This window comes from Scyliorhinus torazame, chromosome 1 (genome assembly GCF_047496885.1).
Source record: "Scyliorhinus torazame isolate Kashiwa2021f chromosome 1, sScyTor2.1, whole genome shotgun sequence".
Lineage (NCBI taxonomy): Eukaryota > Metazoa > Chordata > Chondrichthyes > Carcharhiniformes > Scyliorhinidae > Scyliorhinus > Scyliorhinus torazame.
This window is the reverse complement of record NC_092707.1, coordinates 328352206-328379606: the sequence shown is the minus strand read 5'-3', so window position 1 is coordinate 328379606 and position 27401 is coordinate 328352206. Positions and strand designations below refer to the sequence as shown.

The 27401-nt window shown below is 43.8% G+C and overlaps 1 protein-coding gene across 13 annotated transcripts in view; it reads left to right on the top strand.

Moving 5' to 3' along the window:
- The window catches only part of nek2 (NIMA-related kinase 2), a 109447-nt gene extending 83598 nt beyond the window's left edge, over positions 1-25849 (top strand). For all 13 annotated transcript variants that reach the window (XM_072508500.1, XM_072508531.1, XM_072508567.1 and 10 more), the window contains 5 exons: positions 2731-2857; positions 5592-5814; positions 6487-6541; positions 18143-18216; positions 24826-25849. In XM_072508500.1, the coding sequence (XP_072364601.1) occupies positions 2731-2857; positions 5592-5814; positions 6487-6541; positions 18143-18216; positions 24826-25055 (709 nt within the window). In that variant the 3' untranslated portion in view covers positions 25056-25849. The remainder of the gene's footprint in view (positions 1-2730; positions 2858-5591; positions 5815-6486; positions 6542-18142; positions 18217-24825) is intronic.
- The last annotated feature ends 1552 nt before the right edge of the window (positions 25850-27401 follow it).

The following is a 27401-nucleotide window of genomic DNA, read 5'->3' as shown; positions in this document are numbered from 1 at the left end:
GACTGCTTTGTCCTCGGCCACACAGGCCACTTCCATGGTGAGGATTCTTATGTCTGGTACACCTCTGCCAGTCTGGGTCCTCCCTGCGATTGTGGGAGAGCTTTTCCTGAGGAGACACAGAAATGCCATCATTAGCCACATGCATAGTTCTCAGATTTGGGACGGGGGGGAACATAAGTGTTCCGGGGGTTTGAAGTGAGAATGGGGGTGGAGGGATGGTTGAGGTCGCATGGAGAGTTGGGGGTGGATGCTCGTGGGGGGGGGAGGCATTGGTGGCTACTCACTCATGGTGCCCGATGTAGGTCTTTGACCTTTTTCCTGCACTGGAGGCCAGGGGCTCACAGCCACCGCCACCTCATCCCAGGCAGCACTGGCTGCCCTATGGCTAACCTTGAGGAACAGGACATCCCTCCTGGCCTCCACTGCATCTAGCAGCCTCCCCAGGTCTGCAACCCGAATCATTTAAAAAAAATAAATAAATAAATTTAGAGTACCCAATTCATTTTTCCAATTAAGCATGGCCAATCCACCTACCCTGCACATCTTTGTGTTGTGGGGCGAAACCCACACAAATACATGGAGAATGTGCAAACCACACTGACTGACCCAGAGCCGGGATCGAACCTGGGTCTGTAAGGCAGCAGTGCTAACCACTGTGCTGCCCCACTCAAATCTTGTGGCCAGTCTCCTCAGCGGCATTGTTGTGAGCTGGCTGAGGTTGGCTGAGCATGGTGCTTAAGCGCTGCTCAGCCTTAATAACGGGGGTTTGACGAGCACGGTGCTGGTGAATCGGCTGGCGAGCCTTCATTTGTGGCAAGAAGCCCTCGTTAAGTGGACCAATTAACTTTGAAAAGCGTTGCCGGCCTCACCAGGCCGAGCGCCGGGAAGCTCACTGCAGTTCCCGCTCTCTACCACACTTAGAATATTTCTGGAGAATCGTGCCTATAATTTTCCGCACACCAATAAAACTATGAAATGCATCATTATAGATTTTTAATATGTTTTTTCGTGTAATTTTTAAGTTCAGTTCACTGGTACAGGATGGAATACCCTAATTTAAAATGTTTATTTTTGATGATAAACTCATTTTCAATTGTAGTAATAAAACTTCACCAGACTGTCAATCTTAAACACTTTATAATGGAAAGAAATAAAGAATAATTATATTCCATCACCCTGCCCATTCAAAAACAATTTTACATTTGTTACTAAAATAAATTTTAGAACCTTAAACTGCTATCTCGTCATTAGATTTTTTTGCGCAATTTTCTGGATGTGGCCAAACGGGAAACTCTGCCACCTGGGGGGCCACATGCGGCCTATCTGGGTTCTGACATTTTGTTGACCATTGCCCAATTGCCACATTCCACTGATTTCCGTCCGTGTAGTTTTTTCCTATGGGTTTGACTGAAGTTGTATGCACTAAGGGCAGCACGGTAGTACAGTGGTTAGCATTATGGCTTCACAGTGCCAGGGTCCCAGGTTCGATTCCCTGCTGGGTCACTGTGCGGAGTCTGCACATTCTCTGCGTGTGTTTCCTACGGGTGCTCTGGTTTCCTCCCACAGCCCAAAGACGTGTAGGTTTGGTGGATTGGCCATGATAAATTGTCCTTAGTGTCCAAAAAAGTTAGAAGGGGTTATTGGGTTACGGGGATAGGGTGGAAGTGAGGGCTTAATGTGGGTCGATGCAGACTCAATGGACTGAATGGCCTCCTTCTGCATTGTATGTTCTATGTTCTATATATCATGTATAAAACCCAATAAAAAAAAACTTTTGGATAGTCAGAGGCTTTTCCCCAGGGTAGAGGGGTCAATTACTAGGGGGCATAGGTTTAAGGTGAGAGGGGCAAGGTTTAGAGTAGATGTACGAGGCAAGTTTTTTACGCAGAGGGTAGTGGGTGCCTGGAACTCACTACCGGAGGAGATAGTGGAAGCAGGGACGATAGGGACATTTAAGGGGCATCTTGACAAATATATGAATAGGATGGGAATAGAAGGATATGGACCCAGGAAGTGTAGAAGATTGTAGTTTAGTCGGGCAGTATGGTCGGCACGGGCTTGGAGGGCCGAAGGGCCTGTTCCTGTGCTGTACATTTCTTTGTTCTTTGTTCTTTGTTAAGGCAAGGGCAAGTGAAGTGAGGTGCATGCTGATTGCACACAACATTGACTGTGAGAGCTGAAGTGAAAATATTTATTTTGTTTTTACCATTTGAAGTTGATGACAGTTCTATTAATATATAAATGATTAAGCATTTTCTATAACTTGTTATGAAATATGTATTAAATTTATTTAATCTTATTCATGAGGTCAGTGAACAAGCCTGATTGCAATCCTGCGGCCCACCTACTAGCCTAGATTGCCCATCACTGCTGTATGCTATTGCGTATCTCCTGTTGCATTATATGATCACATTGTGCCATTGGTGCAAAATGGAGCTGTTAATGTGTAGGATAATGACATCTAGTGGACATACTTGAATACTGAAAACACACAACAGATGCTTCGGGGTAAAATTCAAATTCTACGTATAGCATTTCTTCAGCTTGAACTGATGAGTATGTAATTTTGGAACTAGAAAGCCTCGACATAGCTAGAATCACACATCTTTCAAGCTTTTACTTGATGTCAAATGACACGGCAGCTTTGCTCGTGGTTAAACAACCATGTTTTGTCTCTGGATTATAACATATACAATAGATGTAGACTCAATTTATAATTTTATTTTAAAGCCCTCCTTTCACTGCATACAATCAGAAGGAATTAGCAGAGAAAATAAGAGAGGGCAAGTTTAGACGAATTCCTTATCGGTATTCTGATGAACTGAACAATCTCCTTGGCAGGATGCTAAACCTTAAGGTTAGTACCAATTTTCTTTTTATCCATTTTTATGATTTTCATTTTCTAACCTTCCTTCTCTTTGTTTCACTTTCCATCTTCTATATTATTTATCAACCTATATCAGCCATAAAAGCTGTCCCTGCATGAACAGAAATGAAACCTAAATTGTATATTAGCTGTAGATCGATAGTGTTCTACACATCAGCAGGGAAGATACAGTAAACCTTTTATAAAGTTCTAGTTAGGTCACAACTAGAGTATTGTCATAGATTATCATAGAATTTACAGTGCAGAAGGAGGCCATTCGGCCCATCGAGTCTGCACCGGCTCTTGGAAAGAGCACCCTACCCAAGGTCAACACCTCCACTCTATCCCCATAACCCAGTAACCCCACCCAACACTAAGGGCAATTTATCATGGCCAATCCACCTAACCTGCACATCTTTGGACTGTGGGAGGAAAACGGAGCACCCGGAGGAAACCCACGCACACACTGGGAGGATGTGCAGACTCCGCACAGACAGTGACCCAAACCGGAATCGAACCTGGGACCCTGGAGCTGTGAAGCAATTGTGCTATCCACAATGCTACCGTGCTGCCCCTAAAATGCTACCGTGCTGCCCCTTTTGTGTCCAGAGCGGTCACTGCACTTTAGGAAGGATGTCGGATCCTTGAGAGGATGCAGAGAAGATTTACCAGAACAGTTTCTGTGATTGGGGATTTTAGACAAGAGGGTTAGCTTGAAGAAGCTGGGGTTGTTCTCCTTGGAGCAAAGATTGAGATTTGGAAGAAGTGTATAAGATTATGACAGGATTGTCTCAGGTAGACAAAACACAACTATTCCCAATAACTAATGGTATAAGCGCTGGGAACAGTGTACAGTTCCAACGTGAGATGCAACAAGTGATAATGACCTGGAAAACAGTCCTCTCGAGAGTGGTGGAAGAAACATGATCAATAATTTCAAAAGGAAATTGATTGAAAGAAATAAGATTGCAGGACTACAATGATAGAGCTCGAGAATGGCTGACTGGATTGCTTTGAGCTGGCTCTATGTTTACTTAAAATCTACCATTTCTTTGAAACCTGCATATGTACCCAGTAATGGAGCTCCTATATTCCTAGCAGGTCGGAGAAACTTTTATTGCTGCACTTTTACCAGTTGAGTCAATAGCATGACCATCTATTGCAATTTTTGAGATTATTCACTATATATTCTCTGGCTTGGTATCACCTGTCATACCCACAAGTGGAGGCCCATGCCCCTTTGAATTGAGGAGACACCTTTTACAGCTAAATGTCTGTTAAATAGTGGTGCAAATTGGGAATGTTAGCACTGAATTCTTACTCCATTTATTGGCTACTGAAATTTCATGTTCTCACACGTGTTATTTCTTTATGGAAGGTGATTTGAAAAGGCTTCCAATGAGAATAGGTACAATTGCAAAACCACAAGGTGGCTTATTTCATATAAAATCTATGAATTCTACAGTCGATTATGGACCAATGCATGTCTCTGTGGAAAACATTAAAGATGCAACTACTGATATTCTGGGTAAATTGCCTCGAAACTACGAACTTGCATAAATGAAAGGTTTTTATGGGCATTTATTGGGTAGTTATTCAGCACTTACTACATATCCAAAAATAATTCCAACCTAGGAACAGGAGTAGACCATTCAGCCTGTTGAGCGTGTTCTGCCATTCACAGATAATGATTGATCATCTACCTCAATGCCACTTTCAAGCGCTATTCCTACATCCCTCTGTCAAGAACATGTTCAATGATTGAGCTTCCACAGCCGTCCAGGGTAGAAAATTCCAAAGATTTACCATCCTTTGCGTGAAAAAATTCCTCCCCTTCATAGTTTTAAATGGCCTGCCCCTTATTCTGAGACTGTGATCTCCTGGTTCTAGGCTCCCCAGTTAGGGGAAACGGTATCTACATCCTAACCTGTATTGTTGCTGAAATAATTTGTAAGTTTCAATGAGCATGGCTCATTTGAATATGCTGATCTGGACCACGTCCAGTGAGGGTGCGATCCAGATCGCGATGCCTCGCAAGATTCCGTTGAATCACACAAGATATTTTGCGTGTCGCAAATCTTGCGACAGTCCTCTCGTGAGATTCAACGGCCTCATCCCGACACCAAGTTGGTGGCAACGAGGCCACTGAATCATGTCCGTTGTCACTTCTATACTAAAATCCCCTTGCTGCACCTGCATGCTAGCTTTCAATGATTTGTGAACAAAGCCATCCAGGTGCCTTTGGCATCAACACTTCCCAACCTCTCACCATTTAAGACATACTGGTTTTTCAACCAAAGTGGATACCTTCACGCTTATTCGCATTATATTCCATCTGCCATGTTCCTGCACATTTACTTAACCTGCCCAAGTCCCCTTGAAGCCTCCTTGCATTCTTCTCACAACTTCCATTCCCACCTAGTTTTATGTCATCAGCAAATTTGGAACTACTATATCTGGTCTCCACATCCCATTAATTTATATAGATTGTGAACAACTGTGGCCCCAGCACTGATCCTTCAGGCACACAGGTATAATCCAAAATGATATAGCCCTAGAACCAACCAATATGTGTTCAATCTGTAGTGCTGGACAATGCTTTAAATTGTTCTCTGTAAGGATAGTCAGAGAAACAGTGAAAGTCACTCACCAAAATTATTATTTGTTTCCACGTAATTGACTTGTGATTTATTCTCTCAATGTGACCGATTGTCTTGTACATCAGGATTACCTGAGGCCTTCTGTGGATGAGCTAATGCAACATATCTTGATTGCTGATTTGGTGGCTGAAGAGCAGCAAAAAATATCAGCTGAAAAACGAGGGAAGAGATCCCTAGAGAATGAAAATCTCCAGGACAGTGACCCTCTAGTGACTGAGCTGAAACTTAAAGAGGAACAGCTTTACAACAGGGAGAAGGCCTTGAAAGAAAGAGAAGAGTTTCTTGAACGTAATTATGCTAATTTAATCATTTTATTTATTTATGGTATACTGCAACAGAATGGAAGAGATGTCATGTTCCTATTGGTTTTTACATGGTTTAATGCCTGCCTCTTACAATTGTTGAAAACAAATACAGCACAGTAGAGCTGTTTCAAGTTTGTTTCAGGTTTCAATTCTTTCTTCCTCTGTTTTTATGAGGGTGTGAAATAAGGCAGCAGTTAGTTGAAAGTACACATATGAATTAATTACTCATGTTGAATACCAGTAAATTGATCTGTGAAGTTTCTTTTTTTGGAGGTTGGATATAGTGAACAAAAGTACTTCAACATAAAACAATTCCAAGATGCATACTTTCTCCTGTTTACAAGTCCTACCAACTGTTTTGGTTGCATTACTGATTTGCTTCTGTCATAAAATCTGAATTACAATCAGTTACAATATAGGAGCACAATATTGTCATTCATTAGCATTATGTTTATAATGAAAATCGTTTACATAATCCAACAGCCCACTTTGAACTTCTCATCACTCTCAATGTTGATCAGTGCAGAACATTGTGCAGCAAACTGTTTGCATAACTGTTTCAGCTTGCTACCCTGAAAGCAAAAAGTAGATATTGAACGTCAAATAGTAAAAATATAGAACTGTCCTGTTCATATTGCTTTTTATTTATTTTTAGAACGTGAGCGGGAGCTTTGCATTCGAGAGAGACTGGCAGAAGAAAAGCTTTCTCGGTAACAATCCAGTTTACTAGCATTTTCTTTTGGATAATGGAAGTTAGGTAGCAGACTTGTACACTTAAATCTAGGGCGTGATTTAATCAAAACATTCCTAAGTGTCATTTTGGGCGAGTTTGGCAAGATATTTCTAGCCGGCCTTTTGGGTGGGATCCACACTGCTATTCAACCACGCTTGGGCGCAGTTTAACGACCGCGTCACGCTCTCACTTGAGCGCGACGCGGCCATTAGATTGCTGGAGAGACAAAATTGCGAACTGCGCTGGGCACTGATTGGTTTGCGATCTAACCGGTCCGCTCCTGTTGGCGAGATGAGAATCCCGGCGTGGCAAGAAACCAATAATCCCCAATTAATGCCAATGAATTCCCGTGGGTACACGTGCCATGTCGCAGGTGAGAGTTATTGCCTCAGATCCCAACCAGACCATGAGACCACAGACGCAGAAGACAACATCCAAACACCCAGGAGCTGGGCCTCAGCACTGGGGACATCCCCGCAACCAGAGGCTAGGTGTATGCACCAGGGAGGGAAGCAGCGCCCAGTCCAGGTAATGTTACCAGCAGGTGTCTGTGATACAGGGTCTGGGCTCTAGTACCTGGGGTGTGTATGTGTGCAGGGTGAGTTGACGACACCCTGAGGGATGGCAGTGGATGTGAGGTGGGGACCCATGGGGGATCATAGAGTATTAGGCTGGAAGCCATCGCTGATTGATTGTCCCTCACCCTCGTCAACTTTACAGATATTACACGTTATGGTCATCGCGGTGCTAGCGACAAGCCAGGCCACATGACCACCACATGAGGATCATGCACGTGTGCGCATGCTTCCCAGGGAGTGTGCATGACAATTACATCCTGGGGCAGTCGGAGATCCTTGGCATCTTCGAGGGACACCAGACGGTGACTGGGTGGTTCTTGGGTGAGCTTAGTACATGGCTAATGATGCCAGTACGACCACTATACCCAGGGGGCTGGGGCAGGGGGTTGGAGGTCAGCCCGCATTATGGAATAACGTGCCAGAGGCTTCACATGTCTCAGGTGCAACGTGTTCTATTGTTGTACAGCAGTGACCCCAATGGTGCCGCCTCCCCAACCCCCCCTTCTCCACCCCAGTGCACTCTCTTATCTGCTGAGCTCTCGGTGCTGAGCCACTATTTCTAGGTGTTTCCCCAGAATGCACGTCAGCGGTGGAGACAGCCTGTTGCTTACTGCGTCCCGTGACCTTTGCCCCTAATCCTAACCCTAACTTGCTGGTGGAATATGCTCTGCCATGCCACCTTGTTCCTGCACCCTCAGCCTTTGGGACTCCTCCAATTAACTAGCATTTTCTTTTGGATAATGGAAGTTAGGTAGCAGACTTGTGCACTTAAATCTAGAGCGTTTTATGACATACTTTAATCAAGACCTGCTACTGTCGTTGACATCCACTTCTGAATTCCACAGCTGCATCCTATCGACCACATCAGTTCTGGGTAGCTGGTCCAGAGGCTCAACATCTGACTGGAACCCAGCTGGATCCTGGGATGGAGATGTGGTTAGTGGGGGGGAAGGATCAACATGCTGTGCAACTCGCATGTGACCGGTCATCTGGGTGGAGGCCGGTGGTTCCTCACCTCTGCGGTGCAGGCCACTCTCTTTTTTGAAAAGTATTTTTATTGGAATTTTAACACTTAATTTATTTAACTTAAAAAACAGAACAAGAACAAAAGCCACATCAACAACATATATGTCACAGGTTGACACAGCTTATGTGGCCACAGTCTTCAAAATCAAGTTTCCTTATTTACAATGGTGTACATAGTTACAAAGAGAACAATTTATTTACGTTTATCGTGACGGGAAGAGTCATGTCGAACCGTTGATTTTAGTTACGAGCAGGCCCTCAACGGTTGGGAAACCCTCTCCACTTGAGTGGAATCTCTCCTCGGACACCCTGATTGAGAATGTAATTTTTTTTCCAGCTTCAGGAATTCAGCCAGAACTGAGAGCCATTCCGAGGCTCTGGGTAGCGCTTCCAACCTAGCAGAAGACTCTGATGGGAGATCAGAGAAGCAAAGGCCAGGGGTTTTCTATGAGTCGTCTGTATATGTTGCCAGAATTGTCTCCTAGCCATTCTAGCCCCACCATCGTGTCGAAGAATGGATGCCTCGATAGCTGAGGGAGCATCAACTACTCTTTGCGGAGAAAATCACAGCTGCAAGTACCAGCTCGTTCCCTTTCGAGAGTTGGAGCTTCTCCCATAGAATCATAGAAAACATATGGCACAGAAGGAGGCCATTCTATCTTGTCCATGCCAGCCTGAGGATACCCAGGTGCTCTTTCTAATCCCACCATCCTGCCCTGTCCATAGCCCTGTAGCTTAGAACACTTAACATACAGATCCAGGTTGGTTTTAGTTCCCCCAGTGTTGCTAATATACCGTTCACGTACAGGTCCTGCACCCTCAAAGCACCTCTGTCCTCCTTCCATGTCCTAAATGTGGCGACTACGCTAGCCGGTGTGAACTTGTGGTTATTGCAGATGGGGTCCTGTATAGACGAGTTTGAAGTGGCGCCTGAACTGGGTGCAGGCCTTTAATGTGGCTACTACCACTGGGCTGAGTATGTGTGCGGAGGGGGACGGAGAGAGAGAGCCGGGAGTGAGGCGGCCAGCGCCCCGAGAGATGTCCCGTGCAGGAGGCATCCTCCATTTGGACACAGTCCGTCTCCGGCTCCTTCAGGTACCCTCTCACCCATCCAGTGGTAGAAAAGGAGCTTTGGCAGAGCCCGGCCATGGAATACGAGCTCCACTGCTAATGGGTGGAGGTCCATCAGCTGGGGGCTGTCGTATCACCTTTTAAAAGCAGGCCCGGATTTGGACCAGCATGATCGGGAGTCCCGGTTGGGACCGATGTGTTGCGTTTTGGCCTTTTCTTTCAGTTAGAAATATACCTCCGTTTGAATCACCTTCTCGGGTCTCCTGAGCTTTTATACTGGCGATGAAGAAAAACTACGGCTGCGATCCTAGACTCTGGACCACACTTGAATTCCTCAGCACGAGAACAAGGTCGGTGAGATTTTTTAAATGCCGCTTTTTGGAATTTGGCCTTTAATGCAGATGTGGAAAATAGGGCCCAGTATACTGAATGGATGCAGTATTTCTTCCAGGCGAATGGCACTGTAGGAGATGACTGGCAAAAGGTAATACCACTGACCTGCGGAGCCCCAACTTTCAGTGTGATCAAAAGCCTTACCTGCCCAACAGCCCCAGATTCGAAGAACTTCAGTGAACTCGTGGAGCTTGTCACGAATCATTCCGACTCTAAACCATCAGTGATTGTACAGAGATACCGGATCAAAACGGCAGGGCGAACCCTGAAATTCGAAGACCTTTAGTAAACTCCTGGAGCTTGTCACAAATCATTATGACCCTAAGCCATTGGTGATCGTACAGAGATACTGGATCAACACGGCAGGGCGAACCCTGGGGGAATCTGTCACGGCCAGGAACTGCGTCTGGTGGCTATGGCTTGATTGCGATATTGAGAGAACAGTGCAGCAGTGTGCGGCATGCCAGGAGTATCAGAGGTTTCCGCCATCATTCTCACTCTCACCACAGGAGTGGCTGGAGCATCCTTGGTTGTGTTTGCACGCCAGCTTCACTGGGCCCTTTCTGCTACTGGTCGATGCCCACTCAACGTGGTTGGATGTACACTGGATACCTTCCACCACTTCGAGTCACCAAAGAGAAACTCTGCCAATCATTCAACGGTATTTCAGAGATGCCTGTCACCGATAACTGTATCCTACACAAGTGAAAATTCCAGGGTTATGCAAATGAATGGGGTGAAGCACATTCGAACCACCCCACATCACCCTTCTTGGAATGATCTGGTTGAGCGGGCGGTGCACCTTTAAGAAGGGTATGACAAAACAAACTAAGTGATCAGCTGAAACAAAATTGGCACGTTTTTATCTAACGACGGAGCATGTTACGACTGGAGTAGCGCCAGTGGAGTGGGTTGACGGCTCTGGATCCATCTAAGCTTGACATTTCCCAATCTTAGCAGGAAGGTAGAAAAGAAAGATCTCCAGAAGTGGTATCGTGACCACTGGAAGTAGGACAGAAAATTCAAGCCAGGGGACGCAGTATACATCTGGAATTTTGGGGACGGCGTCTGTTGGCTACTGGGGAGCATAGTGGAGAGATTAAGGCCCCCCCCCTCCCCAGCTCAACGACCCAGCCCCACAGATGTCAAAAGTTCAATTACAGACAGAACAGCGAAGGAGATCTCCTCTGCATCCAGTAACAGAGGAACCTTCAGGTGGGAGGGCATGTAATAACCCTCAAGAGACCCACAGGGACGGTCCGATTGATCTCCCCATGGGGCATGTGGAACATGAGCTCCCCTGCTAATCGCCAGAAGCCCATCAACTGGGGCTCACAGAATCATCTCTTCAAAGAAGGCTCGAATTGGGACCGGCATGATTAGTCCCGGTTGGGACTTGTGTGCTGTTTGCCACGTTGTGCCCTTTCTTCAGGCTGAAAATAAACTGTCATTTTGATTCACTTTCTCTGGTCGCTTGACTGGAAACCACACCTGTAAATTTGTCACAAAATGCAACCTTCCTCCTGCCATTGATGTAACTATATTATTTGTTTTATACATTGCAACTCTTCAGCTTGAATTTCATGGATGCTCCAACTTATTGCTTCCCAATTTGCTTTAAGTTTTACTATTTTACCAAATAATGGAGGATATTCCATTTAGCATAGCTGATGCAACTGCAGCAGCATGGGAACAGATGTAATGATCATGAATGGGGCAACTACCAAAAAGTTGAATACAATGAAATTAAGGCACCACTGAACACGCCCATGTTTTATTAGCCCCGCACTGGCTATTCATAAAATGAGAGAGTGTGTTTGCCCATTACATATGTTATGGGTCCGGGTTTACAGAACCCCAAAGTGTTTCTTGGAGTTCAACCGGCCCACAACTTTTAATAGATTGTGGTGTGGGAAGTACACGGCGTACTCTCCAGGTGTGATACAGCAATTATGGGCAAATGGTTTTTAAAACAAAACAATGTTTATTCTATGAACTCAAGTTAACCTTTTAAAAACAAACATTGAATATCTTAACACCCATTACTTCAAAGGTAACCCCAAAAGAGTACAACACTAAATAATCCTTCAAACTGTTCGTTTAAACATCCAAAAGACTTCAAACCTTCAAAAATAGACATGAGGTTACATTCAATATATTTATAGTCTTTGGATTTGCAGACATCAACAGACCAGCTCTGTGTTTCTTCCTGCATAGACACTCCCAGCTGCCTTCTGAAACTGAAACCAAAAAGCAGAAGTGAGCTCAGCTCCCCCACCCTCTGACATCACTTCAGTAATATGATCAGCTCCATTTCTTAAAGGTACATTGCTTAAACATCCATTTCTTAAAGGTACTCACACATGACACCACCCCCCAAGAAAAAAAAAATAAACCATCAACTTCAAGATAGTTTCATTTTTCACCTTTGCACCATCAATTAAGAAATGCACACAGTAACAACACTTTACCGGTTCAAAAAAAACAACACACGCATACAGGTATAATAATACAGTCCATTTTTTTTTTCCGTTCCTCTTCCTCCAACCGAAATCCTTCTCGATTGACAGTCTCTTTGAACAAGAAAGTCTCTGCACGATCCATCCATTCCTCTACACCTCGGCATTTCTCTTTAAAGTTAGATACTTCAGTTCAATCTGATCACAGAGTCCCTTGCAATTCTCCAATACAGGAGCATCGGTTACCACAGCTTTCAAGCAGTTGAAATGCCTGTTGAAAGTCCGCTGTCCATTGAAATTTTTGACGTTTCATCAGCATGTCCATCAGTGGAGCAATCACACTACAAAACCTTTGCACAAATGTTCGATCAAATCCACTCATGCCACGAATTCGCATTATTTCCCTTTGTCTTGAGGGTATCGAAAACTCCTCAAGGAAAATGACTTGGGCTCTTCCAAATTCATTTTTGGCTAGGTTTATCACCAAACCCGCCTCCTGAAGTCGATCGAATAACTCCATAAGATGTTTTAAATGTTCTTTCCATGTCTGGCTGAAAACTCCCAGATCGCCGATGTATGTATCATCTGGAGTCACAGAAGCTGAAATCTCCTTCGCCCTTTCGGATAAAGGTACCTGCCAGTAACCTTTAAGTAAATCCAAAACGGAAATAAAAGCGGATTGTCCCACTTTCTCAATGCAATCCTCCAAACGTGGGATAGGATAAGAGTCCGTTCTTGTAACTGCATTTTTCTTTCTATAGTCCACACACAACCGTTGGGTACCGGTGGCCTAGGTACCATCACTATGGGTGAGCTCCATTGGCTGCAACCCACTTCAATTATACAATTTTTAAGCATACTCTCAATCTCTTTGTTAGCCTGTGCCAATTTTAAAGGGTTAAGTCTATATGGATGTTGTTTGATTGGAACAGCATTTCCCACATCTACATCATGTATAGCCATTTTAGTACTTCCCAATTTATCTCCACAAACTTGCCCATGTGATATCAATAACTCTTTCAGGTCAGTTTGTTTTTCCTCTGGAAGAGAACTCAACAATTTACCCCAATTTTTAAGAACATCCTCATTTTCCAATTTAATTTGAGGTATGTCAAATTCAGTCATCTGGATTTGGTTTGTCACTTTGAGTTAGAATCATTAAAACCTCCTCCTTTTCCTCTCCTTCCCTTTCAAAGTACCTTTTAAGCATATTCACATGACACACTCGGTGAGTCTTCCTTCTATCTGGTGTTTTTAACCACATAATTCACCTCACTTAATTTCCTTTAAATCTGATAAGGTCCACAAAACCTAGCTCTTAAAGGTTCACCTACCACTGGTCACAATACAAAAACTTTATCTCCACTGACAAAACTATGAACTTTGGATTTCTTGTCCGCTACCCGTTTCATCACATTTTGTGCAAGTTTCTGCTCTATTTAATCGTTCCCTAAAATTTGACACGTAATCCAATAGTGTAACTTCAGATTTCTCACTCGCCAATTTTTCTTTAATCAATTTAAGTGGTCCTCTTACCTCATGACCAAAAATTAGTTCAAAAGGACTAAATTTGGTTGACTCATGAGGTGCATCACTAATTGCAAACAGTACGAATGGAATTCCTTTATCCCAATCCTCTGGATAATCTTGACAATAAGCCCTCAACATTGTCTTTAATGTCTGATGCCACCTTTCTAATGCTCCCTGCGATTCTGGATGGTACGCAGTTGATTTAAATTGTTTTATTCCTAAACTATCCATAACTCCTTTGAATAACTGAGGTAAAATATGATCCTTGATCCGATTGAATTTCTGTGGGTAGTCCATATCTAGTAAAGAATTTAAGTAATTCCTCCACAATCTTTTTAGCTGTAATATTACATACTGGAATGGCCTCTGGAAACCTAGTAGACACATCCATTATAGTCAAAAGATATTGATTCCCACTTTTTGTTTTAGGAAGCAGTCCTACACAATCGATTAGGACCCTTGTAAAAGGTTCCTCAAATGCTGGAATGGGTATTAAGGACGCTGGTTTAATCACTGTTGAGATTTCCCTATCACTTGACATGTGTGACGATTGACAAAATATAACTACATCTTTATGTAGTCCAGGCCAATAAAAATGTTTCTGGATTTTAGCTTGAGTTTTCCTTATTCCCAAATGACCTCCCACTGGTACCTCATGTGCAACTCTCAACACCTCCTTTCTATACCCTACCGACAATACTACTTGATGAACTTCTGCCCACTTTTCATCCGCCTGCATATGTACAGGTCTCCATTTTCTCACCAAGACATCACTTTTACGGTAATAACACTCTGGTATACTCTCAGATTCCTCTTCCGTGTATGCTTTCTGATACATCCATTTTATTTCTATATCATTTTGTTGTAACTCCACCAATTTTCCTGATCTAAAAATATCCGCCTCATCCTCCACCTGTTCTTGTTCTTTTTCAACCATCTGATCAAAAATCGTTTCTGATAATTGCACTTGAACTTCATCTTCACTCTTTGATTCCTCCTCTTGTCTTAACCTGTGACTTTGCGACCTTGTTACTACACAATCCGGAAAAATCCCAGGATATTCATCCTTCAACCCTTCACTGGATTTTCCACTGGCTTATCAACCACAGTAGGCATCACTCCCACCTGCGATCCAGCTATATTATTACCCAAGATAAACTGTATTCCTGGACAAGATAGTTTCTCTATTACTCCTACTACCACTTCACCACTCTTCACTGGACTTTCCAACTTTACCTTATATAATGGAACACTACTCCTCTCACCCTGAATTCCACATATTACCACCTTTTCTGACAACATTCTTCCCAAACTACATATTGCCTCATCTCTTACCATTAAATATTGACTCGCTCCTGTATCTCTTAAAATTGTGACTTCTTTACCTGCCCTCCTGATACATATGAGTAAACTTTACCCACACAAGTAAATTCTTTAAAGACATCTGGCACCTTCTTATCAATCACTTCTTGAACAGGCTGTACAATCATTTGCACCTCCTTCGCTTCCCTTGGGCTTTCCTTTACCACTCTAACAAACCCCACTGTCTTATCCTGTTTTACCACCACAGCCTTCCCATTGCTTTTCTTCAACCACCAACACTGTGACTTTACATGGCCTAGTTTATTACAGTGAAAACATTTGCAACTTTTCATTTCTTTTCCACCCTCCTGGATTTCTTTTTTAATCTGAGGTACATTCTCTTTATTATCTCCCATCAGATCACCTTCACCTTTACCTTTGCCACTTGAGTATTTCTCATGTCTCCAGTTTCTATCCCTCACAGGCTGAAACTGTTGTCGGAAACCAAGCTTTGATTTATGATGTAATTCATAATCATCTGCCATTTCTGCTGCCAACCGCGCGCGCAGTTTTAACCCTCTACTCTTCCACATGAGTTCTCACTGCATCAGGAATTGAATTTTAAACTCCTCCAAAATTATAATTTCTCTGAGAGCTTCATACGTTTGGTCTATTTTCAAAGCCCTTATCCACCTATCAAAATTACTCTGAGCCTTTCAAACTCCATGTACATTTGACCAAATTCTTTCCTTAAATTTCTAAACCTTTGTCTGTAGGCTTCAGGCACTAGTTCATATGCACCTAAGATGGATTTTTTCACCTCCTCCGGTACTGATGCAAACACTTCACTAGCCCTACCTACCAGCTTTGTTTGAATCAGTAATACCCACATGTCCTGTGGCCATTTCATTTGTTTAGCTACCTTCTCAAATGAAATGTAAAAGACTTCTACCTCCTTTTCGTAAAACCTTGGCAATGCTTGGACATATTTAAATAGATTCCCACCAAGCCTTTGACTATGACGCTCTTTCTCACTATCCTCATAACTATCCACCAACTGTACGTTTCCCTTTACATCTGCCAATTTTAACTGACTGTCATGTTTCATGGCCATTTTCTGAAGTTCAAACTCTCTCTCTTTATCTTTTTCCCTGATCTGTATCTCCCTTTCTCTTTCTTTTTGTTCTGCTCGGTCTATTCTTTTCTCATTTCTTCTCTCTCTCTCTTTTTCCTCTCTCTCTCTCTCTCTCTCTCTCTCTCTCTTTTTCCTCTCTACCTCTTTCGTATTCAAGTTGCTTTAATTCTGCCTCATGTTCCATTTGTTTAATTTGCAACTGAATTTTTGCCATTTCCAATGAATCAAACGGTATCTCAGGCAACTTTAAATGCTTAACCACCGCCATAATTACCTCATCTTTTCGCATTTTGTCAGGTAATGTTAACTGCAATGTTTTTGCCAAATCTAACAGTGTGCTTTTAGTCTCTGTCCGTAAGGTACTGCATGTGACCGTCTCCACCCCCAAAAACTTCTGAGCCTCTGAAAGAGCCATTGTCCACAACACACTCCCCACTTAAACTAAAATACCACGCCTGAAAAGCAACCACAATAGGCTCATCCCTCACTGTCTTTAAGTTCACTAAGCCAATCCAATAGATAGACTTTTATCCTGGACGAGCCGCCAATTGTTATGGGTCCGGGTTTACAGAACCCCAAAGTATTTCATGAGTTCAACCGGCCCACAACTTTTAATAGATTGTGGTGTGGGAAACACAGCGTACTCTCCAGGTGTGATACAGCAATTATGGACAAATGGTTTTTAAAACAAAACAATGTTTATTCTATGAACTCAAGTTAACCTTTAAAAAACAAACATTGAATATCTTAACACCCATTACTTCAAAGATAGCCCCAAAAGACTACAACACTAAATAATCCTTCAAACTGTTCGTTTAAACATCCAAAAGACTTCAAACCTTCAAAAATAGACATGTTGCTGATGTGCAGTACGTTTTATCTGTCTTTAATATATCTCACATATTGCAAGTCTAAGATGGAAAAACCTAGAAGGTAGCTTTAACCATTTCTGCCTTGCACTTCTTACTTATTGCACTGCATTTGCCTTGCCAGATAAATGGCTAAATTTCATAGAATGGTTATTGCGCAGAAGGAGGCCATTTGGCAGTCGAGTCCATGATGGTATTCTGCAAGAGTTGGTCCAACTCTCCTTATCTTTTCCCATAGCTCTGAATTTTCTTTCTCTTTAGGCACTTTCCCAGTTCCCTTTTGAAAGCCATCATTGAATCTCTCCACCACACTCTTAGGTAGTGCATTCCAGATTCTAACCACTCTCTGTGTAAAAAAAGGTTTTACTTCCATCACCTTTGGTTCTTTCTCCAATAGCCATGAAATCCTAAATCTGTGTACTCTGGTTCTCAACCTGAATGTCAATTGGAACATTTTTTCTCTGCTTAGACCCCTCTTGATTTTGAAAACCTCGAACAGATCTCCTCTCAACATTCTCTTCTATAGATTATGGAAAAATAGATTCATGGACTATGTATCCTGACAATTTGTTTGTATATTATGTATACACAGTTTTTTCAAAGAAACCAAAGCTAATTAGTCAACATTATTTTTAAGAAATTAATTCTCAAAGTACAAATAAAGATTTAAATTATTTTCTGTTAAGGAAATCTCAGAAAAATGGTAAGTTCTTTGTGGAGTGTGGAATTTGGATTGAAACTGAACTCCATATCAATATTGGCACTAACTAATAAGGCAATTTCCTTTTATAGTTCTCTCTCTCTTGTTTTCCCCACCCTCTTTATTGGTTTTTAAACAAACTTTATTTGTTTCCTTGGTGTCAGGTTTGTTTTATTGTAATATTTCTGTTTATGCTGAATTAGGTCTTTCTAGAATTCCTATTTAGATGCAATTTTTTTTTTTTTACAACTTAGAGTACCCAATTAATTTTTTCCAATTAAGGGGCAATTTAGTGTGGCCAATCCACCTAACCTGCACATCTTTGGGCTGTGGGGGCGAAACCTACGCAAACACAGGGAGAATGTGCAAACTCCACACAGACAGTGACCCAGAGCCAGAATCGAACCTGGGACCTCGGCGCCATGAGGCTGCAGGGCTAACCCACTACGCCACCGTGCTGCCCCTTTAGATGCAATTGTAAAGTAAAAATTAAAATGTTTATCTTCTGTGAACAGGGCAGAGAGCATATTGAAGAACTACACCTTGATGAAAGAACAGCAAATACTGAAGACAGCAGTCCTTAGATTAGGTATGTAATATTGGCAAAACCACTTGGCATTCCCATCTTGCTAGATCTTTTTAAAAATAATATTTTATTAAGGTATTTGAAAATTTTTATAACAGTAACATAAACAATGACATCAGCATGGTAAAATAAACATCCCCCCCCCCCCAGCCCAATCTTCACGCACCTCAACCAAACAACAACAATCCGCCCGCCACCCCCCTTTGGAATACTGCATCTGCTGACATTTTAATTTTCCCCGAGAAAGGCTGCCACCTCCAGGTGAACCCTAACATTGCCCCTTTTAAGGCAAACTTTATTTTCTCGAGACTGAGAAACTCAGCCATGTCACTAACCCAGGTCTCTACACTCGGGGGGGCTTTGAGCCCCTCCACATTAACAAGATCTGTCTCCGGGCTACCAGGGAGGCAAAGGCCAAGACGTCGGCCTCTTTCGCCCCCTGAACTCCCGAATCTTCCGACACTCCAAAGATCGCTACCTCCGGACTCGACACCACCCGTGTTTTTAGTACCGTGGACATTGCCTTAGCAAAATCCTGCCAAAACCCTCTAAGCATCAGGCATGCCCAAAACATGTGGACATGATTTGATGGGCTTCCCACGCACCTCGCACACTTATCCTCAACCCGAAGAACTTACTCATCCTAGCTGCTGTCATGCGTGCCCGGTGGACTACCTTAAATTGTATCAGGCTAAGCCTGGCACATGATGAGGACGTATTAACCCTGCTTAGGGCATCCGCCCATAGCCCCGCCTCTGTCTCCTCTTAACATCCTCCCACTTGCCCTTAAGCTCCTCCACCGGAGTTTCCTCCGCCTTCGAAAGCTCCTGGTAAATATCCGATACCTTCCCCTCTGCCAATTCTGGAACCTGCCATCTAGCCTACCCGGTACAACCTGTGGTTATTATAAGTCGGGGTCCAAATCGATGCTCCCTACACTCTCTTATATCTCCTCCATTGCCCCCAGGATTTTCACGGTCTGTACCCTCCCAGCCAGTGATAGCGGGAGCATGTCCCATCTCTTAAAGTCCCCTTCCATTTGTTCTACCAACCGGGATAGGTTTAACTTGTGTAGTACCTCCCATTTCCAGGCCACCTGGATTCCCAGATATCGAAAGCTCTTCCCTACCATTCTAAGCGGCAGCTCTCCCAGTCTCTTCTCCTGTCCTCTTGCCTGGATCGCAAACATCTCGCTTTTCCCCATGTTCAATTTATACCCCGAAAAATTGCCAAATTCTCCCAAGATTCGCATTACTTCCCCCATCTCTTCCAACGGGTCCGAAATGTACAAGAGCAGGTCATCTGCGTAGAGAGAGACCATGTGCTCCACGCATCACCACCCCCCCCCCCCCCCCCCCCCCCCCCACCCGAACCAGCCCTTTCCAGTTCCTAGAGGCACTTAACGCCATGGCCAATGGCTCTATGACCAGAGTAAACAGTAATGGGGAGAGGGGGCACCCTTGCCTCGTCCCTCGGTGTAGTTCAAAATACCTCAGCCGGTTCGTACGCACACTCGCTACTGGTGCCTGATAGAACAACCGCACCCAGTCAATAAAACCCTCACCAAACCCAAACCTTCCCAGCGTCTCCCACAGGTAATTCCACTGCACCTGATCAAACGCCTTCTCCGCATCCATTGCTACCACCGCCTCCTCTCCTTTTGAGGGCATCATAGTAACATTTAGAAGCCTTTGAACATTGTCCTTGAGTTCCATCTGACTAGATCTTGATGATAAATATGAATGGTGCATACATCTGGTATTCTTTTAATTGTTAAAAAAGTATCCGAATTTCCTCATAGGTTTTGTATTTTAGATATACATATATTATAAACCCCTAGTTTTTCTTTCCCTTGACCTGCTGCATCAATTATTGTACACTAGCTTCCAACACCAATGGCTATGCGCAAGGAAGTTTGCGCATAAGGCCTTGATTTGTGCTATGTGTTGGCACATCACAGAATAATACAATGCGGAAGAGGCCCTTCGGCCCATCGCGTCTGCACCGAAGCATGAAAACACCTGACCTGTCTACCTAATCCCATTTGTCAGCATTTGGCCCATAGCCTTGAATGTTATGACGTTCCAAGTGCTCATCCAGGTACTTTTTAAAGGGTGGGGCAACCCGCCTCTACTACCCTCCCAGGCAGTGCATTCCAGACCGTCACTACCCTTTGGGTAAAAATATTTTCCCTCAAATTCCCCTTAAACCTCCTCCCCCTCACCTTGAATTTGTGTCCCCTCGTAACTGCATGTATAGTTTCTCCCAGCGCTGATGTCATCGATGTGCACCCGCCAGATAGTACCAGTACTGGATTGTGCAAACTGATTAATCTGCTTAAACATTAGGCGCGATTCAGCTGACAAATGTTAAAGTCCGCTTTTGGGCTCGTTTAGTGAGGTGTTTCTCGGCAGCTGCAGTGCTTTTTCTGGCCTCGGAGTTTCTCCCTGTTGAGGCCCCACAGAGAGATTTCCTGCGAGCTAATCTTGCCAGCAGGAATGGCTGTTCACAGATCGCGGCACCATTTTGATTGTCAGCCCCGATCTTTCTCCACTTTCCCCCCCCCTCCCACTCACTTTATCGCCCCCCCCCCCCCAACTTTGTTGTGGCCCCTGGGGACCCACCCTGGGCCCAACACCTGGCAGTGCCAACCTGGCACTCTGGCAGTGCCCTTGTTACCCTGGCAATGCCCGAGTGCCAGGGTACCACCCTTACCTGTCCCTGACCAATGGCCCGCTAAACCCCCCGACATGCCGTTACACCTGGTCCACGTTTGTGTGGTCTTGCAGCGTGGCCGTTGAGTATTGAAATAAGCCCTGAGGCGCATTTAGGTATGCTGATCTGGATCTCACCCCTAGCGAGGGCGAGACCCAGAATGCGCCGAGTGAGTTGGATGACTCGCAATGAACCTGGCGCAGAGTCCAATTTGGGGCTCTCACGCAATTCACCCATTGTGCCTTGATCCACACTGGTTTTAGCTGGATTTGATTGGTGCATGTTGGGATGTTATAAGACCATAAGACAGAAGCAGAATTAGGCCACTCGGCCCATTGAGTCTGCACCGCCATTCAATCATGGTTGATATTTTTCTCATCTCCATTCTCCTGCCCTCCCCATAACCCCATATCCCCTTATTAATCAAGAACCTATATATCTCTGTCTTAAAGACACTCAGTGATTTGGCCTCCGCAGCCTTCTGCAGCAAAGTATTCCACAGATTCATCACCCTGTGGCTGAAGAAATTCCACCTCATCTCTGTTTTAAAGGATCGCCCCTTTAGTCTGAGATTGCAACCTCTGGTTTTAATTTTTCCTACAAGTAGAAACATCCTCTTCACGTCCACTCTATTCAGGCCTCACAGTATCCTGTACGTTTAAATAAGATTCCCCCCCCCCCCCCCCCCCCCCCCCAATATCCTTCTAAACTCCAACGAGTACAGATCAAGATTGCTCAACCGTTCCTCAGACAATAACCTGTTCATTCCAGTGATCATTCTTGTGAACCTCCTCTGGACCCTTTCCAAGGCAAGCACATCTTTCCTTGGATACGGGGCCCAAAACTGCTCATAATACTCCAAATGGGATCTGACCAGAGCATTATACAGCACCAGAAGTACATCCCTGGTATTGTATTCTAGCCCTCTTGACATGAATGCTAACAATGCATTTGCCTTCCTGACTGCCGACTGAACCTGCGCGTTAACCTTAAGAGAATCGTGAACAAGGACTCCCAAGTCCTTTGTGCTTCTGATTTCCTTAGCATTTCCCTAATACAGGCCAAGAGCTGGATTGCGAAATCAGCCGGAGCATCTCCTCCCTCGAACACATGACCTAGGACTGTGAATAGGCAATTTAGCCTCCCGGGCCTAACACCCTCAATGAGATCATGGCAATCCCACTCTGGTCTCAACTTCACTGTCCTGCCCGTTTTCCATAACCCTTCAACCCATTACCAATTCAAAATCTGTCTAACTCCTCCTTAAATTTACTCACTGTCCCTGCATCCACCATACCCTGCGGTAGTGAATTCCACAGATTCACAACCCTTTGGGAGAAGTAGTTTTTCCTCAAATCTGTTTTAAATTTGCTACCTCTTATTCAAAGATTATGATCTCTTGTTTTAGAATGCCCACAAGAGGAAGCATCAGCTCCACTTCTACTTTATCCATACCTTTTAGCATCTTGTATACCTCAATTAGTTCACCCCTCATTCTTCTAAACTCTAGAGAGTATAGGTCTAAACTGTTCAATCTCTCCTCATACGACAAACCACTCATCTAATGAAGCAACCTAGTTAACCTTCTCTGAACTGCCTCCAATGCCACTACATTTTTCCTCAAATAAGAAGACCAAAACTTGCACCATACTCCAGGAGCAATCTTACCAATGCCTTCCTTACGTTTATACTCAATTCCTTTTGCTACAAATGCCAACATTCCATTTGCTTTCCTTATTATCTGCTGCACTTGCATGCTCGTATTCTGTGGCTCATGCGTGAGGATATCCAGATACCTCTACATCGGAGCACCCCAAAGTCTCTCCCCATTTAGATACTAAATTGCCTTTCCATTTTTTTCGACCAAAATGCATGACCTCACACTTATCCTATGTTAATCGCCATCTGCCATATTTTGGCCCACACTCCTAATCTATCTATATCCATTTGTAAGGTTCTTATTTCCTCATTTCAACTTACTGTCCCACCTATTTCTGTGTCAGCTGCAAATTTGGCTATCGATCCTTTTATCCCTGTATTGTAAATAGCTGGGGCCCAAGGACAGAACCCAGTGGCACCCCACTAGTTACATGTTGCCATCCAGAAAAAAGACCCATTTATCCCGACTCTCTGTCTCCTGTCCGTCAGGCAGTCTAATCCAAGCTAATGTTTCCCCTAATCCCATATGAGCTCACCTTGTGAATTAACCTTCTCTGCGGCACCTTATCAAATGCCTTCTGGAAGTCCAGATATACTACATCTACAGGATCCCCATTATCCACTTTGCTTGGTACATCTTCGAAGCCTTGCACTATGACTGCTGGCACATGCACCATCTCTTCCACCAAGATGGAGGTGCATGCCGTTTTGGTCCCAGGTCAGTTTAATTCTGCCATGTAAATGGAATGTTAGCTTTCAGGTTGAACATTTTTTTTATTATTCATTGGGTATTCTGGTTGAAAATCGTTTTCCCCTTTACAAAGTTGGGAAACAAGTTGAAAAGGTGACGTGCAGGGGTTGCTCGGGGTAGCTTAGTTGATAATCTTTATTAGTGTCACAAATAGGCTTACATTAACACGGCAATTAAGTTACTGTGAAAACCCCCTAGCCACCACATTCCGGCGCCTGTTCGGGTGCACAGAGGGAGAATTTAGAAGTCCCGCTGCTGGAATGCCTGTCCTGCGTGGATTGAACCACCTTTTGAACGGCGGGACAAGGCGGTGCGGGCGGGCTCGGGGGGTGGCCCCGGGGAGTGTCCCCACAGTGACCTGGCTCGCGATCGGGGCCCACCGATCCGCGGGCGGGCCTAAGCCGTGGGGGCACTTTTTCTTCCGCCTTCGCCATGGTCTTCACTATAGCAGAGGCGGAAGAGACCCCCTCCCCTGCGCATGCGCGGGGATGACATCAGCAGGCGCTGACGCTCCCGCGCATGCGCGGACCCACGTCGCCCGGCGAAGACCTTTCGGCGTGGCGACAAAGGCCTTTCCCGCCAGCCGGCGGAGCGGAAACCGCTCCGGCGCAGGCCTAGCCCCTCAAGGTGAGGGTTTGGCCTGTCTCTGCACCTTTGGGGTGGCCCGACGGCGGAGTGGTTCCCGCCACTCCATCACGCCGAAACCCCCCACGCTGCCGGGTAGGGGAGAATCCCGCCCATTATATTCCATACTTTTATTTCTGTTTGTGCTGCTGTAAAATATGAGTTCAGTCTCCTCAACAGCAAGTGTGTGAAGATGTATGTGCATGGAATTGCTAAACTAGACTGACCATCTAGATTGTTTAAGGAACTGAAGTACAAAACTAACTGCACCAATAAAAAAAAGATAGTTCAAATGATTTACTCGCAAATTGTATAAACATGCTTTTTATATTAAAGTAAATTAATTACTATGTATCTGAAATGAGGATGTTTATAAGCAAAGGCATGTAATCAACCTGTCAGAAGTGGGGGATTGTACCTTGAAAGTTACTTTGTCGAGTAAATTGAATTTATTATTGCACTGCTTGTCCAAAAATATATTGTTTTACCCCAGTTCTGCCTGGCTGTAAATGCACAGATAAACAAGACAGGATATAAATAGGGTGCTTCTTTGAATACCCAGATCTGGTCCAATTATACCATTGGGGCCCAATCTGCAATTTTAGTTGAAAACCTGTACACAGAAGCCATCTGCAGTGAGTGGAGGGGGACGGTGGTGGGTGGGGATTGTGAGGATGTAGTGATGGTATTTTTCCATCATCTATCACCCCCTTCTTTAGAAACCTCCCACATAACTGGTCCCTTTTAAAACAAAAATAGTTCAGACTGACTGCTTAGATCTTTGTCCTTAAAAAAAAAAACAGAATTGTCACAGCTTGTAAAATATGAATGAAACAGATTTTTTATCTCTGATTTCTCGCTAGATGATTATATAGACACAGGATCCTCTCCAGGGAAAAAGAAAGTTCATTTTGCAGGAGAAAGTAAAGAAAATATGCACGTCAAGGAAAGTGATGCAACAAAACGACTTTGTAAACCAAAGAATTTGGATCTGAAGAAAAGATTGCAAGCTGCTAATCTCCGTGCCAGGGCATTATGTGAAATGGAAAAAAATTACCAACTAAAAAGCCGACAACTTTTGGGCATGCGCTAATTTGCCTGTACCAGACAAATTGTTTTTAAAAACTTAATTCTGTGAAAACTTAATTGTTGAATGGTGATCTATCATGACTTTCATCTCGTAGTGCGCACACCTGGTACATTGAATTTTGTTTTAGTCACCACTTTTGATTTCATATTCAAATGAAAAGAAGCATACACAAAACTATCCGTTACTTTCTTCTCATACCGTAATTCACCTTACCTTGTGGTATGTTACTGCCCCACTGAGGCTCTGCACATGCGAATCATACACCATCTTCTCTAGTGCACCAATTCTTCACACCTAACAGCAAATACTGGACTGTTGAGTCCTCTTGAAATACAACATTTCTTAACTTTGTTGTCATACATTTATTTCTATTGCACTGTACAAATGCAGCTACTTTTATGGAAGAGATCAGATTAGTTGTAAGATACCTTAAGAAAACTTTAGTTTGGAGTAAACATCTTTGATTTTAAAATTTGTATTCAATTTTATTCTGTATAAACTTTAATTTCTAAAAATGTACAGTTTGTTTTCCTATATTGCTGTATCTGTATAATATATGAAGGCAACTCAACTTTAGTTGGCAGTAAACTTGCAGTTTCAATCTGGCTGCCCATTACAAACTCAGCCTGTCCTCCTTTCCAGAGAAAAGAAAATTGATCAGGGTGTATATCAGATGCCAACTGGATATCACCAGGTTTTTTTGCCTTATTGTTTTAAAATTGTTTTGGGATATAATGAAAACCTAAATTTAAATTATTTATGTATGACCACAATTTACAAATACATTTTTACCTACACCGTTTGACTTCTGATTTTGTATATGCAAATACTACCGTTCAACTTTATTTCCACACTTGAACATCTCAACAACATATTTAACTGACACTCTTACATTTTCATTTTCATTAAAAAAAAAATTTAGAGTACCCAATTCATTTTATCCATTTAAGGGGCAATTTAGCGTGGCCAATCCACCTATCCTGCACATCTTTGGGTTGTGGGGGCCAAACCCACGCAAACACAGGGAGAATGTGCAAACTCCACACGGACAGGGCCGGGATCGAACCTGGGACCTCTGCGCCATGAGGCAGCAGTGCTAACCACTGCGCTACCGTGCTGCCCCTTACTGACACTCTTACATAAAGCATTCTTTAGTAAGCTATGATGAAAACCTGTGCAAATTAATGGGGTACCTCTGAGGCTCTCTTGTACAAACCCATGCAGCTTTTGTAGACAGAAATTTGAATTCCCGATGAAACTGGTATCTTAGACCCAATCTTCCAGTCTCTGGATCGTCGGAGATGGACGTACGAGTGAAGATGTGTGCAGAGCTACATGGGAATTGCCCAGAAAGTTTACATTTCCAATGGACAGTTCGCCTCCTGCCCACGATCCTTGAGTGTCTCCGACTCTGTATTAGAGTTGGAAACTTTGGACAGGTCCGCAGGACTTACCAGAACGGTTACCCAGAAAATGTTAAACATTAAAACCTAGACTAACACCTGACTAGAAACTACAACGCTGACCATACCTAATCTACCAGACTCGACTGCCCTCTGACCCAACTATCCCCTCTGAACCGACCTGTTTGCACTCCTGACTTGACTAACCTGAACGTGACTACACCGTTTGACCAAACTAATTCCCCTAGCCCCCCCCACTGCCACAACACGCAACCAACCATTGGCACCACCCAGAATAACACCCAACTATCCCTCCAACCCAACTACCACTGACCCAACCCAAATACTCCTGGCCCTAACTAACTCAACTGCCTCCTCAACAGCCCCTTGCAACTCGACCCAACTATCCACTCCTTGCATCTACCTATTCATCTACTCCCCCATTAACTCATCTATTCACTCACATTCAAAGTTTGGACCTTCAAACGTCATAAAATAGGGGCATGTCCTGTCTTCACACAACTCGACTTATTGCTAACCTTTGGTGGCTCTTAATTTGGTCAGTAAATGTTGCTCGTTGTGCCTTTACTTAATTTGCTCTGTTTTATAACCTTTTGCTCTACAGTCGCCAGGTATCTTTATGATACCACCACGAGGTTCAAGTTCAAGTGCTGATCAATAACTCAATACACCAGTTAGTATGTTTCAAATCAAAACACATTTATTATACACAGTCAATCACTACTCATGCATAAAACTCTACTTACTAGACTATCTCTAACACTAAAAGGCCTATATTTAGCTTTGGAACTGGCCCGCCAGGTCAGGGGAACAAATGGCCTTTCGTTCGATTCTGAGTCTGCAGGCTTCAAAGCTGGTATAGGCTGGTAGCTAGGAGCGCCGATCTCGTAGTGTGCGTTGACTGGAGACTTACTTGGTGCAGCTA